General features: G+C 36.4%; 2 protein-coding genes across 3 annotated transcripts in view; one reads left to right on the top strand and one right to left on the bottom strand.

Annotated features, from left to right (window-relative positions):
- The window catches only part of LOC117789231 (glycine-rich cell wall structural protein 1.0), a 115,336-nt gene that overhangs the window by 37,877 nt on the left and 57,533 nt on the right, over positions 1 to 19,926 (top strand). The window lies entirely within an intron of this gene.
- Positions 8,351 to 9,664, bottom strand: LOC117789240 (mastermind-like protein 2). Its single transcript, XM_034628353.1, has one exon. It carries the CDS (start codon positions 9,488 to 9,490, stop codon positions 8,567 to 8,569), a length of 924 nt encoding a protein of 307 aa, XP_034484244.1. The 5' UTR covers positions 9,491 to 9,664; the 3' UTR covers positions 8,351 to 8,566.

Genomic DNA, 19,926 nt, shown 5'->3' on the forward strand with positions numbered 1-19,926 from the left:
TTTAATTCACGAACTCCATTTTTTTATAGTAATTTTTGAGGCGTCAAGAAGTATTTGACAAATTAAAAAGATAAATGTCTATGACTAACTTTTTACATATTTAAACATTTTTTAACATGCTAAACAATTGATGGACTAGATTTTTTTTATGGTCAAGAAGTGGGAGTAGAATGTGAAAGAATTTAAAATTCTCCTTTTAAACTGTGTGCTTATAGCTTAAACTTAGATTTAAAATCAATTAAAATTAATTTTATTTTAGTGTTAGAAAATGCATTATACACTAGTCATAAACACAATTATTAATGTAAATATGCTGAATATATTCCTATACATATTCAAATCAGCTTAGATAGTATTTATTAATATTTTTATCTCTTTAGTTTTTAATTTAAAATAAAAATTTCTAATATAAATATAAATTTTTATAATTGTTGCTTTCATCGATGTTAAATACACAATTAAATATTTGAAAAATTCATACAAATTAAAGTAGATTGTTGGCAAGAGTTTTAAATTTTTTTAAGAGGATATCTAAAAGTCTAGCATGAGTTAGTTGTGGCTTGCTTTGTTATTTCAGCGGCAAAATATAAAACAAACTGTTTTCCTCTTGTTGTTGCTGCTTCTTCTTCGAGGAAGGAGTTGAAAGTCGACGCAAGCTTGACGATGTGCTTAAGCGGAAAACAACGTTTTGTTGTTGTTGTTATTGCTGTTGTTTTCCGATGCTCGAAAAAATATTTTCATAGCTATTGGAGCCGCTGTTGCAGTTGCAGTTGCAAGTGCCTTTGTCTTTGTCTGTGTCTTTTAAGCTTGTGGCTTGTGGCAAGTTGCAAGTTGCAAGCTGCAAGTACAAATCGTGGGTCAGCCGATTGGCCAACGTCTGTGCAGGCGCCAATTGCATATGCTACACTAAATCCGATACCAATTCCCAGACAATTCGCAACTTTCCTATCCCCAATCCCCCCGATTTGCAACCCCATTGGCAATTCCGGGCACTGACAAGCTCTACGTTCATGTACGGCTTTCGGGCTTTCGGGCTTTCGACTTATTGAGGTGTTAAGCCAAACATTTCAGCCACACATTTGTTGCCCAAGTTGCCAGAGGTGCAATTCCATGGACTGGACACTCTGGACTGCTCTGGTGCAGATTTATGTATACGCGGCGTATGCTTGATATGTATATTTATGGGCTCTGAGACGTCTGAGTAAATGGAAATGTGATAATGATTTCACTCACGAGAACGCAGGGTGAAGGCAATGCTTTATGGCAAAAGCTGCATGGCGCTGACAGTCAAGCTGACTGCTATGAAACACATAAACATCAAACAACACTGAGGAAGAACGAATAAAATTAGAAAAAGTATTTGTGCAGTAAGACACAGAAGTAATAGAGAAAGAATACACAAATCAAAATTAAATTAAAGAAAATTTAAATCTACCAAAAATAAATTTAAATAAAAACATTAATTAAATTTACAAAATAAAATAAGATTGTGTAAAAAGAAGAAATAAATAAAGACTACGCAATTCAAAATTAAATTAATCAGCACTAAAATCTACAAAAAAATAAGTTAATTCAAAACATTGACAAAAAAGTCGAGCATATAATAAATGTAATTTAATTAATTTGACACCATTAATTGAGTAGGAGTATAAGTGTGAGTATGAGCGTGAATAGGTACTCATTTGCATTCGTGAGTGCACTATTACGAATTCCTCATTAGACCGCAAACTGGAATGCAATTATTTTATAGCTATGAATTGTCAACATAATTAAACAAGCTTTTGGACTTGTCACAGTCATAGGCAAACATGCACAGACATGCATATGAATGTCTCTACCATTCGCACAAGATACGCCACCTTCCTCCTCTCTTGCCACCCCGTGCAGTCAAAAGGCACTCGTTGTGGAGAGTGTCCTTGACTGCAAATTGTTTTTGGCAAAGTGCACAATGCACTTGACGACTGTCACATTGGACATATGGACATGAATGGGCATGTACAAACTTGAGCCTGTTTGTAGTAGTAGTTGTTATTTACATATATTAAATGTTGCACAACAATTGTGGCAATGGGGTTAGGGGCAAGGGAAGGGAGGAGAAAAGCAGCAGCTGGCCAACAATGCATAAAAAAATTGTCCTTAAATGCAAGAAAATGAGGACAATTGCAACAACTTTCCGGCAATTTTATATATGTATATATGTAGGTATTGAAACAATGCCACATTGTTGTTGCTGTTGCTGTTGCTATAGTTTGTTGTTGTTTGTTGTTGGGTCAGCGCAGGCGGCAATAAAAATTTGTCCTGCGGTAAATGAAATGGATAGCAATTGCGATTGCGATAACCAAAGAACCACACAGACGGACAGACAGACGGACGGACAGACAGACAGACAGTCGCGTTGGAAAAATTTAAAATAACATTGTTACACGACTATGAAATACTCTTTAGCTAGCGCTAAGTTAGTAAAACATAATCTGACCCTTTTTTTGAATACATACCTAAACTTTAATATAGACAGACATAAAATCTCACGATAGTAACTTTTGTCTATGTTAAAATGGAAGCAAATAATGTTATAAAAATAAGAAAGAGAAGAAAAATTATGTATAATATGAAAGATATTATTAACCACATACTCAATGCTGTCTATAGCTTTAACAGAATCGCTATTAAGATTTTCCTAAATTTTGTCAAGAAATTGGCATGACATAATAAAAAATTAACATATAAGAAAAATAATTTTTTTTTAGTATTTAACTTAATGAATCTACAAAATTAATTATTGGACATGGGAAAACTAAGCAGAGAAAATGGCAGGTTCTGGGCAGAATGAACAAAATTAATATTTTTAGTTCTCTCAGAAAAGAAGAAAGAACCCAAAAAAAGAGTTGTAAGTATATGAAGGAACAACCAAATGAAAAATATTTCTTAGACTACTTTACTTTATATCCTTGAGTATTATACTTAAAAAAGATATATGTTTGTGAAAAATTACAAAAAGAAACTTAAAAAAGAAGTGGAGCTTTATAAATTTTTGTATCTCAACAATTTTTAAAAATAATTTATCTTCTTTCGGTCAGTGTACTTTTCTATGCCTTTTACAGCATGTTGCAATACTCTAATTTTTTAAAGATTTTCAATGTTTTACAGGGTATTCAAACTGCGAAATATACAAATACATATACAATAAAGTTATACTGGGTCGAGGTCAGTTACCATCTTCCCCTTCCCCTTGTCGCTCCCCTTGCGCGCTATTGTGGGCACCATTTTGGCACCCCTTGTTTTCGGGGGCGTATTACAGTTGTTTTCCAATTTTCTGCATCGCTTTCTGTTATTGTTGTTGTTGTTGCCTTTCGATTTCTGCACTTGTGTCAGCCGGCAGCTCCATTAGTTTTTTAATATCATCAGGTTTGCACTTGCGAGGGGATTGCAACAGCGGGATAGGGGATGGGGAGGTAAAGAGCGGATGAGTCTCAAAGTTGAAGCCAAAGTGGATCGTTTAGTGGGTCAATTGGGGGTGAGGGGGTGGGTTTTGTCCTGGCAAAAAGGATGTGGTTCTGTGGCTAATTAACAAAAGTCCAGATGCCAGATGCGAGATGCCAGCTGCCAGCAGATGAGAAAACGATGGAAACGGATGGGGAAAGGGAAAGGGAAAAGGAAATGGAGAAATTGAATGGAAAGTTTTGTTTCCCGTGAACTTTGACACCAATTTTGCAATTGCGTTACGTTGGCATCGTTTTTGCGTATGTGGAAACTGTGTCAGGTAATTGCAAAATCGTTCAATAAGCAGGTCAAACATACACACACACACACACAAACACACACATACAAGTGTCACTTGTGCTGCATAATTGGCATATCAATTGGGTGGTGGATTTCTTACTCTTTCTCCATTTCTCTCTCTCTCTTTCTCTGTCGCTCTAAATTTATCTGTGTGGTGCATTCGTGCATATAACTTCTTCTCTAAGCAAATGCCTTCCACAGCCATTGCAATTGCATGCATAATTAAATTTTAGCCTGGTTATTTATACCCTAACTGAGGGTATTTCACTTTTGTCACAAAATCTGTAACGCATGAAAAAAGGCATGACAGACAAATATATAGAATACTACTGCAGTTTCTGTCATTTAAGTGCAAAGGGTCGTTATTTCTAACATTGGGCTTATCCGATTTATAACAAATCGGAGCAGGGTGAAGCATTTAGTAAAATAGACATATTCTGTGAGTTTGTTTGAGATAGCTCAAAAAACAAAAAAAATTTCATGCTAATAGTTTATTTGCATCCAATTGCTCTAATGGCATGTATATGATGTAGTCATCCGATTTTGACAAAATTTGGTCAAATAAATGTGAAAAAAAAAAATTAAAAAATAAAAATAAATCTTGCTTTTTCTGAATTCGAACTCACGACCCCGTGGGCGTGAGTCTACGACACCATCCTCTGCACAACCTAAGTACTTAACCCGCTTGCTGACCAAACGCCGCTATGGCCTCTATTTTGACACACTTGCAGGTCGAATTTTTCAAAACGCCGTCTTATATCCCGATAAAATTATCTTAGGTATATTGTGTCCAAACTTAAAACATGTAACTTCAGCGGTTTGGCATAGCATGAAAGTACTTTGCTTAAGCCTAAGCAATAACTAAAAAATCTGCGCACCATGTCATATAGCTGCCATAAGAACGATCGTTTCATAGTTCAGGCCTAATATAAACCTTTTTGTTGATTCTTGAGATATCTCAACAAATCTCACAGATTATTTATTTTGCATTATCTTATATATTTTTAAGCAAATTTGACTGAAAATTTATGTCTATATTATATAGCTGACGTAGGAACAATCAGTTAAACAGAGCTCTACAAGGATATCAGATGTTTGGTGTGCCGCAAATAAGCTTTCTTTACATTTTTTTTTATTTTCTCATACACATAGACTCGCAATTGAGTACCACCAAAAATTTGAAGTCGGACCAATGCTTAATTTATGCACCACTTGAAATGAAATCGTGCGAAAAGCAAATTTGCACACCACATAACTGAAATGGCAGGCAGTCTGCAAAGGAATATGCCTGAAATGCCAGTGGCTCATTGGTCAGACCGAGTGCTCAGCCAGGCGGAAGGTGCCACCCGCTGCACCACCAAAGAACAAAAATAAAGTATAGCCCCACTTGCCATCCTCCAAAATGACAACAAAAGCCAAAGCAATTGGATAAGGAAAATAAATATATTAAGTTCTCAATGCAGACAACGAACTTTGTATGCGCTGTGTGTGTGTGTTTTTGTGTGTGTGTGTGCCATGTGGCGTATACGTAATGTGACTTATAAGTGGACACTAAGATAGAGAGAGAATCTTATGTTTCAGTGAGTAAAGCAGTGCTAATGAGTTTAGCTGGAGAAAGGGGGAGAAGAGAATGCGAGAGTGAGACACTGCGAGTGAAAGAGAGAGAAAGCTTTTCCAACATATATGCTCAACTTACATTACTTAGAAAATTGCTGCAGTTCAAAAGTAACAAATGAAACTAAAACTAAAAATGATACAATTAATTACAAGTCACTTTAAGCGTTCTAAATATTTACAATTCTTAAGTAGTTTCCTAATTTTACCTAGAAATATCATATTAAACTATATTTAAAGAGTACTCTTTGGTTTTAAAAATATGTGTTGCATACATTTTGGAACAATTATAATATTACATTTTGTACTCTTTGCTTTGACTAGCCGTCATTTTTATCGCTTAAAATATATGTGATATATGACAATTTCCTTCTTTAGTTTACTTAGCTATCAATGATTTTGGTCCATAACATTAAAAATATAAAATAATTATATTTTTTCCGAGTAATAATTGAAAGTTTATTTATAAAAGAACTTATATGTCTTTGATTGTCATTACATTGAATTGAAATCTGTTTTAAATTCGAAGCTTCTCTTAAATCTTAGAGGTTTGCAGTTTTCAATTAAATATTCAGTTTTTATTTAAAATCAATCAGTGATCAATATACCCTATTTAGGTGACAGTAAATGGGCATAATGAGATTGGGTGGCTACGAAAAAATCTGTGGCCCTCAATGATGAGGGAATTGCAACCACTCGACTTTATTGCTGAAGTTTGCAATCCAAAACGACGCCAGACAAGGCTTCACCTCCCATTCAGTCAACGTATCAGTCTCCTTGGCTCCCTGCCTTTCAGTCTTGTTGCCTCTTTTGGCTTTCTTCTTTTTGCTTGGCCAACTTGAGGGCAATCAAAGAATTTCGACTGGCCAAGAAGTGCACTTGCCTCAGCCATTGGCATTTGGGGCGTCGCCGGTTTGTGCCACAGAAGCTGCAGCTGCAACTGCCACTCGATTATAAAGCTTGGGGCATAAATATTAGCAAGGCGTTGCCGTTGACGTAGCCGCAGTCATTTAAATGTTGCTCCCGTTGCTCCCATTGCTCCCGTTGCTCCCATTGCTCCCGTTGCTGCTGCTGTTGATTATGCCATGGCCCAAAAGCTGTCAACGAAGCAGCGCACTGCGTTTAACCCTTTGCAGCACCCAGCCTTAATGCCCCTTGCCTCCATCGTCTAGCGCACAATGAATTAAATGAATCTCAATTTCCGTTTGGTTTGCGGTTAAAAGCCGCAGCCGTCGTCATCTTCATCGTCATCGTCGTTGTGCTTGTCTCTAATACCTCTGCCATCTCCCGTCTCCCGTTTCCCGTCTGCTGCCTTCCGTTTTCCGTCTTCCACCTTAAGTTGCCCACTTGAATTTCCCCATCGTTTGGTCCGTTTCAACAAATGCAAATCCTCTAGCAGCGAAAATGAAAACAAGCCGAAAAAGTCTCGTTGCAAAAGCAACAAAATTCATGCCGCATTCCTTCAATTGCCAAATCGTCTTCAGCTTCAGCTTCAACTTGAACTCCATCTTCTTCTCCAGCTCCAACTCCAACTCCGATTCCAATTCCAACTGCTGCTTTGCTTGAAGTTGGTCTGATTCTGTTAGCCAGGACAGTAGGAAAAAAGGAAGGCCGTAAATTGCTGCAAGATGCCCGTGCTCCAAGCTAAACTTTTGTGCCGGCAAAGCGGCAAAAACTTTTAAATACACCAGACCAGACCAGATCCGACCAGACCCGAGCAGGGCCATGTCAAGCCAGTTGTCGAGGCCAGTCGCAGATCAGGCAAGAACCATTCGGTACCATTTTGTTCCATTCCCGTTCCCGTCCTCGTACCCGTTCCCGTTTCCGTTCTGGGGCCAAGTCAAGTCGTTTTCGGGTCGACAAAACTTTTGCGATTTGTTTGCGCGAAATAAACGCGACGCAGATAATTTGCGCAAAAGTTGTTTTACTCTGGCTTCGCCTTCCTATTACCGCATTTTCTGCAACTAAAATCTACCTCGCATTTGCTTTCCTCTCTCGTTCTTCAGTCGCTCCTTCTCACTCCCCATTTTTCATCTACTTCTTAAGTTCGACTTGTGTTTTTTTTTCTTTCGAAAATGTGATCAGGCAGAAAAGTACTGGACATTCGTTGCTTTTAAGTAACTACTCGTTATTAAGCACTGCATTCGTTATTAGCCAAGTGTCAATTTGTTTGGTTATGTGCAGTCGTTACTGTCAACTCGTTACTCTGCATTTTTTATGGGATAGTCGTGACTCCCTACTCGTTGCTGTTCATTCCGCTCTTTACAATAAATATACTCGTTACTGCATATTTGTTTAAGAATACTCGTTACGGCTGACTCGACACTGCTCTTTTGTTATTTTTCACTGTTCCAGGCTACTCGTTTTTATACACTATTAACTAGTAGAGTGCATCGATCCAAATTCGTGATCTACGGCTAATTCTAAGATATTTCCACCCGGATACCATAGTTCTAAAATCAATTTCTAGTCCCCGCTTATTGAGTTAAAGTTTTAATTTTTCGAAATTGTTATTATGATTTTAATGGCAAATCTTTAGTGTTTTTAGTTCGATTCTGACAACATTGGTTTCAAAACTTTTGTCAGAACCAGGACTTTCAAAATTATATAGAATTAATATAGAATTAAAGGACTAATTGTCCTTAAAACATAATTTTAGACTAAAAACAGAAAATTTTCAACTTAAAAAGCGAGGACTAGGAATTGATTTTAAAACTATGATCTATTATCATTTACTCGTTGTAGTTTACTCGTTTCCCTGCTTATTGCTAATCGTTGCTCTTTGAGCTTTGAAGTAAACGTGTTGAACTATACTCGTCACTTTTTTTAAGACTACTCGTTGCTGCTAGGTCGTTGAAATAAACTTGTTGTTAGCTATTTATCACAATTCACTCGCTTCTGTTCATTTGGTTTCAATGATAGACTACTCCTCGTAAGTGGTCACTCGTTAGAGTTATTTTATGTCACTGGTCACCAAAAGAGGGGGAATTTATTTGACAAACAAAAAAAGACCGTTTCAATTGCAATTTTGTGTAGAACATAAAACATAAGCCGAGTAGCCAAAACAATGATTGCCGGTTCGTTACTCGGTTCTGTTCCTCAATTTCGTGAATTGCGTTACGCGTTACGCATTACTCGTGATTACTCGGGATTAGTCGATACCATCATTTAGTTACTCGTTAGCTTCATTAGCCAATGCCAAACGTCTGGCAGCCTTTTGCTTTTTCGTTGCATGCATTCGGGCAAAATCATCAGTTGAAATGAAGTCAATGATGGGCAGTCGAGTTGTTAGGGGTACCTCCATTTCATTACTCTTTTGATTTTGCTTGGCACCCACTGTATGGACAGTGGATTGACCACCGCTTGACAGACCGCTGGCCCCGCCTCCTCCGCTTGCTCCTCCAGCTCCTGCCGCCGTGCTCAAGTGCAGCTTCTGCGATTGCTTTAACGGCATTGGGGCCAAACGGTTCGACCCTACACGCTGTCCCTTATCATAGAAGGTCTCCACACTGACCGGTTGATGCGACACCTTCTCCAGTTTGACACTGACAGCTGCTGTTGTCTCTGGATTGCGACGAAGCGAACTCTTTGGGGAAGTCTTCTTGGGATTCACCAAGCGCTCCAGAGAATCCCGTATAACCAAAAGGGTTTGGGTTGCATTCCCCGACACTTTACGACGACCTGCGCTACCGTCAACCTTTTGTTGCCCCTCATCGCATTTCTTTTTCTTTGCGGATGGCATTAGGGGCAACAAGGCATTGGCCATCAAGTGGGATCTTCGTATAGGTTGTTGTTGTTGTTGTTGCTGCTTCTTTGGCTTCCGTTTCTTCGTGGGACTGACGAGGGGCTTGGTCAACGTTGTTGGGTGCGCTCTCAGTACGGTCATCACATTGGGATTGGGATTGGGATTGTGATTGGGTTGCTGGTTGCTCAATTTCATGATTGCCACTGGATTTGACTTTGACTTTGCTTTTGATTTTGAAGGCGGTTGTTGCTGTTGTTGTTGTTGTTGTGGGTTTTGCTGTTGGTTCTGTTGCTGTTGTTCTTGTAGTTGCTGTGTCCTGATTTTTGTTGGCCGTTGTTTCACTTTTGCCATATTGTGTTTTCTGTCTATTCTTTTTTTATTCCAAAAATTTTGTTTATCTAACTGGCTGACTGAATGGATTGACTTCCTCAAATGTTTTGACTGAACTGAAATGAAAATGGAATGCCTTTTTTTCAAGTGCCTTACACACGGCCTGCTGCCTCATGATGACAAAAATTATGAAACGGAAAATGAGGAAAAAGATGATGATGACGAAAAAAAAAAGTTTTCAAATTCAAAATATTTAATCATATTTTAAAATTCAAAATTTTCATCTTTTCATAATTCTAAATTGCACAAACGGGGCAAATCCCAAATGGAGAAAGGTGATGATGATTAGGAAAAAGAGGCATTATACTTCAGTTGATAGACTTGATGTGGATGTTGACGCTTTAACTGTCTGTCTGTCTGTCTGTCTGTCTGTCTGTCTGTCTATTTGTCTATTTGTTTCTCTTACCATCTCTCAGTCTCTCTGGCTGTCTCTTTGCCCCTCTTTGCTTGTATGAACTTGAGCACGTTTTGGCAAGCTTCACTGTCCGCCAATTCTCCGTTCTTCTTTTTCTGCTGCTTCAACCGCCAGTCAAGACATCCGCTTCCTTTTACCTTTTGACTCGCTGAGGTTACAAGTTCAAAAATGCTACAAACAACTCTTACTAAGGGAGGGGGGACATGCTTTCTGCCTGAATAAATATGTATATATATTTTTTTTTTTAGATATACATATATAAATTTATATATATTTTTTATGATTTTTTTCTGTTATTTTCTTAGAGCTGCTTGATTTTGTCTTCCTGTTGTTTGTCTTGGCCTTTGCTTTATGCGCTTGTTTGTTTTACTTTTGCCTCTGATGTTGCCTGGGCTTGCACTTGACTGCCACTTCATTCCCTATGCTACTTGCCTCCCTGCCACCCTTTTTCCTTCCCCTCTTGCAGTTCAGTTGTGCCGACTTGAAATAAACTTCCGTTTGCTTTCTTAGATTTTTGTAAGTATTTGCATATGCTTTTGCCACCACACATATGTACCCTATCTATGTGTGTGTGTGTATGTGTGTGTGTGTACCCCTTACAAATGTTAACTCTCCATCCCTCTTTACTCTTTCACAGTTGACTGCTTTCCACATTGCGTATACGCAACGCGTGGCGGCATCATTTAAATTCATTTGCCCAATTTCATTGCATACTTTGCGGCAGCAGCTGGCTTTCTATTGATTTTCCCTGTGTGCAACCCCAACACTAGAGAATGCAACTTCCACAAACAACGACAACAACTAGAACAACAACCAGAAAGACAACACAACCACCGCTAACGACTCATTAATAAAGTACGCACATAAATTTATAGAGCAATTTTGTTGCCTACTTTAGTGCGTCGCCAGAATCTCTCTATGATATTCCTTTCAAATACCCTGTAATGTTTAAAGAGGAGAGTTGCAATTTTTTGTTAAAAGGGTTATAGTTACTAATACTCTTCGTAATCGGCTTGCATCTTAAGATAGAATATTTTATATTATATCAAATGTAGAAAAATAAATAAAATATTGATAAATAATGTATTTTAGTGGATGCAGTTGTGAAGAGAATGAATAGGAATGAATGAAGAAAATGGGAAGAGTGAGTGACAGGGTAACATTTAGTCAAGCACACTCTGCTTTTAGCTTACAGTTTTTCTTAGCGTCGTTGGCAGTGTCGCATTTTGGTGTCAAGTGTTGCGTATCATTTAATGTGACACACTCCACGTCGGGAAAAACAGTCAAAGAGAGATGGAGACGGAGAGCGACAGAGATGGAGACAGGAGAGAGTGACACATGTTGTTTGTTGTTTGTTACTTGTTGTTTTTGTTGTTGTTGTTGTTGTTGTCATCCCCTCCATGCTAATTTGCTGCGCTCAGCAGTTTAACATAATGCACGCAAGTGCAAAAAAGGAAAGAAAAATCAAAGGAAAACGTATAAAAATATGTAATGTAAGACAGGAAAAGATATAAAGAAAAAGTAAAAGACAGGAAAGTTAGAAAATGAGGCGATTGCTGTGCGTTCCTTTGTCAGCTGTGTGTTGTGGTTATCTGAGCGTATCTCGTTAGGAATCTAATATCTATTTAGAGTACAACACTATCTGTCTTTACTTCCCAAGTTGTCTGTTGCTGGATTGACAGTTTTTGTTTCATTCACTCACTGATTGATGGCTGCTAGTTTTCTCTAGATTCTTAGATATCTTAGCTCTTAAAGCTGTAAAGTTATTCTAAGTTCTTAAGTCTATAGGTTTTTTTAGCTCTGCATATTTATAGTTAGGTTTGTCCCCAGAATTCCTCTAGGTCCTTCTAATTTATAAAGCATGCTACAATTTAATGAATCTTCCTTGTACTCAAATTTAAAAACAAATCTGCTTAGGATTTTGAGGCACTGGTCTCTTTAAGTCTCTTTAAGACTTTACCTAACTAGTTAATTCCAAATCTCTTAAATTGTATATGAATTAAGAATATCCTTCCATACTTTAGACACTCCATTCCATCCCTTTTATTCCAATGTTCTCAAATCTTTTTGAATAAAACATTTCTTTATAATAATTCTTTTTAGTTTTGAGTTTAGCTTTTGCCTTGATCACTTCATCAGCTGAGTTGGGTTAATATCCGGAAGTACTCGTACATTTAAGCAGGATATATATGTGTTCTGTCCCAGCAATATATCAGACTGACTCAACACAAAGCCACAAGTCATTTAGTATGTAGTATAAGTGTGTGTGAGTGTGTGTGTGTGTGTGCCAAACATAGATATGCTCATTTCCTGTACATGTGTGTGTAAAGTCCCCTTACTGTTGAGTTATATCCTTTTTCTGTTTAGCCTTCTTCTCTGGACTCCAACGCATATTTTCCAAAAAAAATCCTATACTCTAACAAAACGGAGAGTATAACAGTTTGTATTAAGCTTAAGCTAAGGAAATAGAGATCAACTTAAATTTCTAAATAAATTTTATTGTGGTGTTTTGGATAAAATTAAGTATACAATTAAATTAAATATTATAAAGTAATATATTAAGTTAAAAAGAAACAAACAATAAATATTGTAATCAATTTGAAATTGAAGAGTCTAAAATTAATTTTGGTTTTATATTCAAATGATATTTTGAGAGTATAATAAAACTGTTAATGGTGTCTGTATATAGATATATGCTATTTATATTTATATTTAATTCAGATAAACTACTCTGTTGGCGAGTGTAAAATGATGCTGACAGTTGAATTCAGAGACAAGTTGTGGGTTTGGGTTTTGGCACAAAATATGTAGATATACATAAACATTAGTTAAGCTGCTTCTCACTTATCAACTGTCAGCCAGGCTAGCAAGATGATAGGGATGAGTGGTATGTGAGGGGGAGGATGGGGAATATGGGGGTGTCTGTGTTTTCCACTCAATGGTGACTATTCTGAGCTGACCGCGTGAGCACGTAATACAATTCATAGCAATTTGAGCATGTTGTCTGATTCCAATTGTTTTACAGACAATGAATGTCATATGTGGTGATTAGCATTTTGAACAGACATGTGTCATGCTGCAACTGTACTTGAGGGGCAACCAGGTGGAGGCGGGGTAAGGGGGACAGGCAACCAGCTGTCGAGTCTAAATTCTGGTCGTTAAGTTTGTCGCTGACAATTTGCTGGTTTCGAGTTTTTGGTTGTAATTTGAATGCAGACTTGAAATTGTCATTGCCACTAAATATGCGCTGAATGAGCGCTGAATGAGCTGAATATCAGCTGAATATGAGCTGAATGTGAGTTGACGGCAAGCTGCATCTGAGATGAGCACTATAAGTAAATGCAATTCGACTTTATTGTTGTCATGTCAAATGTTGTGAGTGAAATTTATGCTGACAGTGTAAAACATATGCTAGAACAACTCCATGTGTGTGTGACTACATATTTGTGTGTGTGTGTGTGTGTGTGTATATTTATGTGTATGCTTGTGCTTATGTTTTGGGCGTGCGCACTTAATTTGATAACATAATATTTAACTAATTTATTTGATATATTCGCTTGATAAATGACTTTGCCTAGTCAAATGTCCTGTGTCCTCTATCCCATTTCCCAATGTCCCACTGTCCACTGTCCTGTGTTCTGGCCAAAATGCATTTAAATGCAAATGCAAAATGGAATCTGTGAATGCAAAATGCCAAGGCAAATGCAATTTATGTCAAAAGGCATGTCAGACATGTGCCAAATAAAATTGTTGCAAATTGAATGCATTCCGAATGAGCAAATTGACCAATTGACCAATTCAACAATTTCACAATTGAGCAATTAAAGCGTGCCAAATCTTACACAAAAATTAGAATATTTATATCAATAAAGCAAAGTTTTAATACCCATTGAAAAGGTTTCAAGTTAATTGCAGCTCCTTAGACAATTAGAAAGTTGCTTCATTTCATTACTCAATTATAAAACTCTAAGTTCCAACTTCCAATAGATTTTCTTCACTCAATAAGCAGTTGATTTAGATTTTCAGCTGGCTGGATATGTATTTATTGGTTTAAATATATTTTGTGGAATATATAATATTTTTCTTTGAACAAGAGATTTCAAATTTATGAAATGCTAAAGTTTGTAAAACTAATTTTTATAGAAAATTTCAAATTTTCGCCTAATGTAATATATTTGTATACGATTTGCCAGCATCATTAATCGTAATCAATTAAATTTGTTTGTAAATTTCAGAGATAAAAAATAAAAATTGTTCCTATGGCAGCTATTTGATATAGGAAACCGATCTGAACCTACTGACCAAGTTTGAAGTTTCTAGCTCTTATGGTCTCTGAGATCGACGCGACGTACAGACAGACAGGCGGACAGACAGACGGACAGACAGACGGACATGGCTTAATCGACTCGTCTGTTGATTCTGATCTGCCACCCCCTTCTGCCTGTTACATACATTCTGCCAAACACATTATACCCTTTTTTTGCCCATTTTCAATGGGCTCAATTCCCCAAAAAGTATGCCATTAAATTGTTTATACTAAGAATTGTTTAAATGAGATTCGAAAGTTTATTTTCACCAAAGGTTTCAGACTCATTTAGCTTAACAACAACAAATACACACACACTCACGGAATTCATAATGAATAATGAATGGAATGTGCCACATGTGTGAATGTCAGTGAGTATGAGTGTTTGACTGTAGTCGTAAGTATTTGCTCAAATCCTAATTGTGATTGATTTGTCTGGGTGAGGGATAGTTCCGAGGGTTGTTTATAGAGCAAGGGGAGGATGGAGAGTGGAGAAGGCAGAAAGGCGAAGACAGCTGATTGAAGGAGCGTCAAATGAAATCTGTCTGCCAACTGTGGCCATAACATAATGTTAAGTAATAGCACAATAGTTGGTAGCTGAGCAATTAAGCTGTAAAGCTGTTAAGCAGTTAAGCACTAATGATCCAACCCTCAATTACGACCCCCACCCCCTTCACGCTGGCATCCATTAAAGTCAAGTGCGGTGGTTGCTGCTGTTGTTGTTGTGAAGGCTAATTGGGAAATCAGCTGGAGATGAAACAAGCTGTGCAATGGCATCTCATGTCTTCATTATACCAATGTGTCAATTAACAATTTGTGCGCACTGTTTATGACTGCCATGGACTTGCAGTGTTGTGTGTGTGTGTGTGTGTAAACTGTTTGCTGGCACTGTACTCTGTCTAGCCACAGTCAATTTATGCGCAACGCCCTTCTCATTACGACTATACATACACGTATGTGTATGTGTATGTGTATGTTCTATGTTCATGACCATAACTGTACAACGACAACTAACAGGCACTGTAATAAGCAACAACAAGATACCTCAACTAAATGCAGTCAATTTGTTTGTTTTTATGTTGATTTAAGTGACTCAAGTGCTCGTTCAAGTCACTTGTAATTGACGCAAATGATGTGAATAAGTGTGAATACGCGCTTGAGTACTCGTCTGAATACCCAGGCAGTCCAACTGACCAAACAGTTACATTTATTTTGATTGGGACAATTGAAAAATTGTCTTGCAATTCACTATTTAACACTAATGATCATTAGCTGCTAATGATGAATAGCTAATGATGTTTTTGATGATGTTAATAATGTTGTTAATAATAAACAATTCTTTTTGAACAATATTTTATAACAATTTCAATAAATACTTGATATAAAACTAAGCAAATTATTTGCATAAATTGGCTGTAAGTTAAGCTCGGCTGGCAGTTACCCTGTAGTCAGGAATTAGCTGAAATTTTCAGAATTTCAAACTAAGCTAGAAACTGAGCTTGTAACCAAAAGTTAAAGCTATAGCTTAAAGAATACTTTAGTAATTCGGTTTTAAGTAAAGTAAGAAAAACAGGAAACGATTGAAGTTTGAACAGTGTTAAAAGACATCAAAGGTGCTAAAAACAAAATTGACAACACTGGCTTTAAATACGTTTAAGTTCTTTGAAATTTTAAGGCCTTTCAGCTTTGATTTGAACAGGCAGAATAATTAAACTTTATAGTGTCATTGTCTTAATTAAAAGTTAAAGCTTCCAGTAGACTTAAAATTCGCATAGTCCGTGTGGCAATTAAACAGATCTTTGAGATAAAAATGAATAAATAAGTGTTGAAGTGTTAGTCATAAGAATGCGTTATACAATCGAATCATTCATTGTACTCGTATTAGGTATTCATTCATTTGAAATGCACAAAGCCGCTAAAACTGACGCTTGAGTGCTTCAATTTGACTGAGAGAATTAATTGCTTGACTTATATTACATAATAGGCTGATGGCGCCTAACTGGCAATTTAACTGGCCAAAGCGCAGTAACAATTGCATTAGCGTTAAATCCGCTAAATCGCACCAGACAACCACCGCAGCACCCAACCACCGCACCACCGCACCACCAAGAGCCAAGTCAATTGAAACATGCCGACAAGCTGCTCAAAGCGGATCTAGAAGCCCAACAACAATGGATGCGACCATGAAATTGCAATCACTGACTGATGTTGAGCATGGGATTGACAGAGTGACAGACTGACAGACAGATTGAGAGACTGACAGACTGATGAACTGACTGATAGCATGACTGACAGAAGTCACTAGCAATGAATGAAATCGAATTACAACAATTAAAGCCACTTGCAGAGACACTCGCAATAAAGAAAAAAAATGAGGCACAATCAACACTTTGTATACCCTGTAATGGACAGTTGAGCGGTTTTGACAGTCTGTCAGTGAAGGTGGACAAAAACTCTCTCTCTCTCTCTCTCTTTCGCTTAAAAAAATATATTTATAGGCATTACAGTAGTGTTAAAGTAAATAGATATTTAACCAGAGTTGCCAATATATGTTAAATATATGCAAATATTAAATCATTCTAGGATATTTCAAACTTTTATTTGTTACTTTTAAAAAGTCAATGCAATATTTAAAGAGACAAAGAATCATGTCAATTTGTCTAGAGTTGCCAACTATTTTGAGTTGTATTTTTTTTTTTAATAATTATATTTTTTTTTTTAAATAAAATTTGCTTAGATATTATTTGATAATTGCGACCTTGATATCTGAAAAGTATATTTGGCACCATCATTCAAATATAATTTAATTGAATTCAACTTGTAAAGTTTTGATATATTTAAGTACAATTGTATAAGTTTACAATGTTTCGAGGAATTTCACTGGATCATTTTGAATCATGAATTCGGAGAAGTTTTACAGCTTGTTTAACTAGAGTTGCCAAGGTATTGCATTTACATATTTGTAATAAGTCACTTGTTGAGACAGTTAACTTTGATTTTTAAAAACATGCATATATATTTTATATTTTCCTCTCAAAGGTGACAACCCTAAAAATGTGAACTTAGCATTTTAATTCGACAAGTAAGAGCTTTTCAGTTTTTTATTTCCGTATGCAATTATATATTTTTGTAAAGGGTATCAATTCGTCGCGCTTGAATTTGTCTGCATGCCATTTGGCTGCAAATTGTGTAACAAAGACTTAAAGGATTAAAGCACAATAATCTCGTTGTGTGTGTGTGTGTGTGTGTGTGTGTATAGACATTGACAGGGGAATCCCCTTCTGCAATTCCAAGCTACTACAGGTTTCCCTTCTAGTCCCTACCCTTCTCCATCCCCTTTCTAACTTTGATCCAACCTAATCTCTAACTGCGGCTTTTAGCTCGTAACATTTGTTCGCACATTCAATCAACGAAAATGAAAACATGCTGTGAAAAGTGGAAGAAGGGGAAAGCTGGGGTGTTGGTTGTGCGTGTGTGTGTGTGTGTGTGGGGGGGGTGTGCACACTTATTCATTCATTTGTATACTAATAGGCGCACAATCAGACAAAATGACAGACAATCAGTCAAACAAACAAACAAACGCAACGCGGGCAACGACAACGACAACGACAGGCAACAAACGACATTATCCAAAGTCAACAGCACACACACACACACACATATGAGTAGCCTGTCTGCGGGTACACACACACACACACACACACACACCCGAACACATACGCATTAGGTGCGCTTTATGTTTATCTCAAAATGTGATGCTTGGCTGCTGATGAGTTCTCTGAAGCTTCTGTCACTTTACCGCTCTCTTCCCCCTATCTCTCTCTCTCTCTCTCTCTCTCTCGCCCTTAAGATGACAGCAATTCGTTGGCTCTTAACTTTGAGCTCTTGTTGTTGTTGCTGTTGTTGCTACATAAACCGCTTAGCGGCGTAATTTAAATCCCTTTTGTGTTCAAAAACTCGTGCAAAGCCTTTCAAAATAATTATCATAATAGCAAATGGCTTTTGTTGTTGTCTCTTGTCCTTGTTGCTGTTCCTACTACTTCTTCGTCTCCATATTTTTCTTCTTTTGCTCATTATTTACATCTGCTGTTTATACCCTGTAGTGCCAAAAATAACTATTAAAGTTGTATGTGCTAAACTAATGCTTAGTCAGGCAATACTTTTATTAAAGAAAAAAAAAAACAAAAAATTTAAATTAATTACATATGTTTTCTATTTTTCGATCAATAAATAGACAAGTTATGCAATTTAATAAAAGTCTTGTTTTCTTTAAACTCCAATGATAACAAAAAAGGTTTAATGTTAAGTTAAACAACACTTGCAGACATTAAATTAAACTCAACAAATATGTGAAAATCAAATTAATATTATTTAAATTAACCCGAATAGTCCTAGCGTGACCATATGGTAACAAGCAATAGGCATTTACTAAAACTTCTTTTTTAGACAACATATTAACATTAGATTAACTTTTAAATGATATTCTAAGAGAAATTTTTTGTCTCTAGATTTAAGTAGATTTTAACAATCTCTTGAAGTAAGCTGATCCAAAAATTTGCTCACTATATTCTGCAGTGCAAAATAACAGCATTTGGCAATTCGTCACAAGTAAATTTAAATCGCTTAACTAATTTTAGTACTGAACTATATGCAATGCACTCATCATCAGTAAGTTAAAAGAGTGCTCTTTTCAATTATAAAAAAAATCGGGAATAAAACACTTTTTTTTCGGTAAATTTACGCTTTTTATTTTCGTGTTACCATATGGTAACGCTGGGACGTACAGGGTACAAGCTTTTTCTGTTCATTTTAATTTCGGTACTGTTTTGCTCACAAAATATGATTGTTCCCATGGCAGCTATATGATATAGTAAGCTGATGTGAACCAAATTTAGTCAGAATGTATATAACCAACTTAAATGCAGATTCTGTGAGTTTGGTTGAGATATCTCAGAAAACCAAAAAGTTTTGCATACTAAAGGTAAATTTGACCCCGATTGTTCTTATGACAGCTATATGATATAGTGCACCGATTTGAACCAAATTTGGTCATATATAAAGCTGTGTTTATTTCATTGTTTCTCAAATATTTGTGTTTTGTAGTATTTAGTAAACCTGTACCCTGTACGACCCAGCGTTACCATATGGTAACAGTTGAAAAAATGATCCTGTCGATTATCCTCACAAGGACGAACATAAATAATTTTTTTTTCGGATTCAGCGACCTCAAATTTATCAGTCCTGAAAGTTTCATGAAGAAACTCGACAAAAAATTGCCCAGGACTATTCTTGTTAATTATAAATGATATAGCTTTAACATAGTTTAAGTTATAAAAATATCGTGACTAGCACAGTAAATAATAAGTTTATACTTATACATTGTGCTGGAATACTTAATAAACATATAACAATAATAATAATATCATCATATAAACATTAGTTTACTTTAATCTTCCAAAAAAAAACTCGGGGACGTTATCAAAGTGAGGTTTTAAAAGTAAAGTTTTGATAATTATCAGAATTGAGAAATTAACAGCTGTAAATATATATATATATATATATATATATATGCCTAATTTTAATAGACATTTCATTGGAAGTTAAATAAAATTTTTGATTAGACAATTCGACACCAATAGATTACAGGGTATTTGCCTATTCGTCTTCGTTTAGTTG

This window comes from Drosophila innubila, chromosome X, assembly GCF_004354385.1.
Source record: "Drosophila innubila isolate TH190305 chromosome X, UK_Dinn_1.0, whole genome shotgun sequence".
Lineage (NCBI taxonomy): Eukaryota > Metazoa > Arthropoda > Insecta > Diptera > Drosophilidae > Drosophila > Drosophila innubila.

What these genes read in the sequence shown, in the direction of transcription:
- LOC117789240 (XM_034628353.1), bottom strand. Translation starts at nt 9,490, where the DNA reads ATGGCAAAAGTGAAACAACGGCCAACAAAAATCAGGACACAGCAACTA.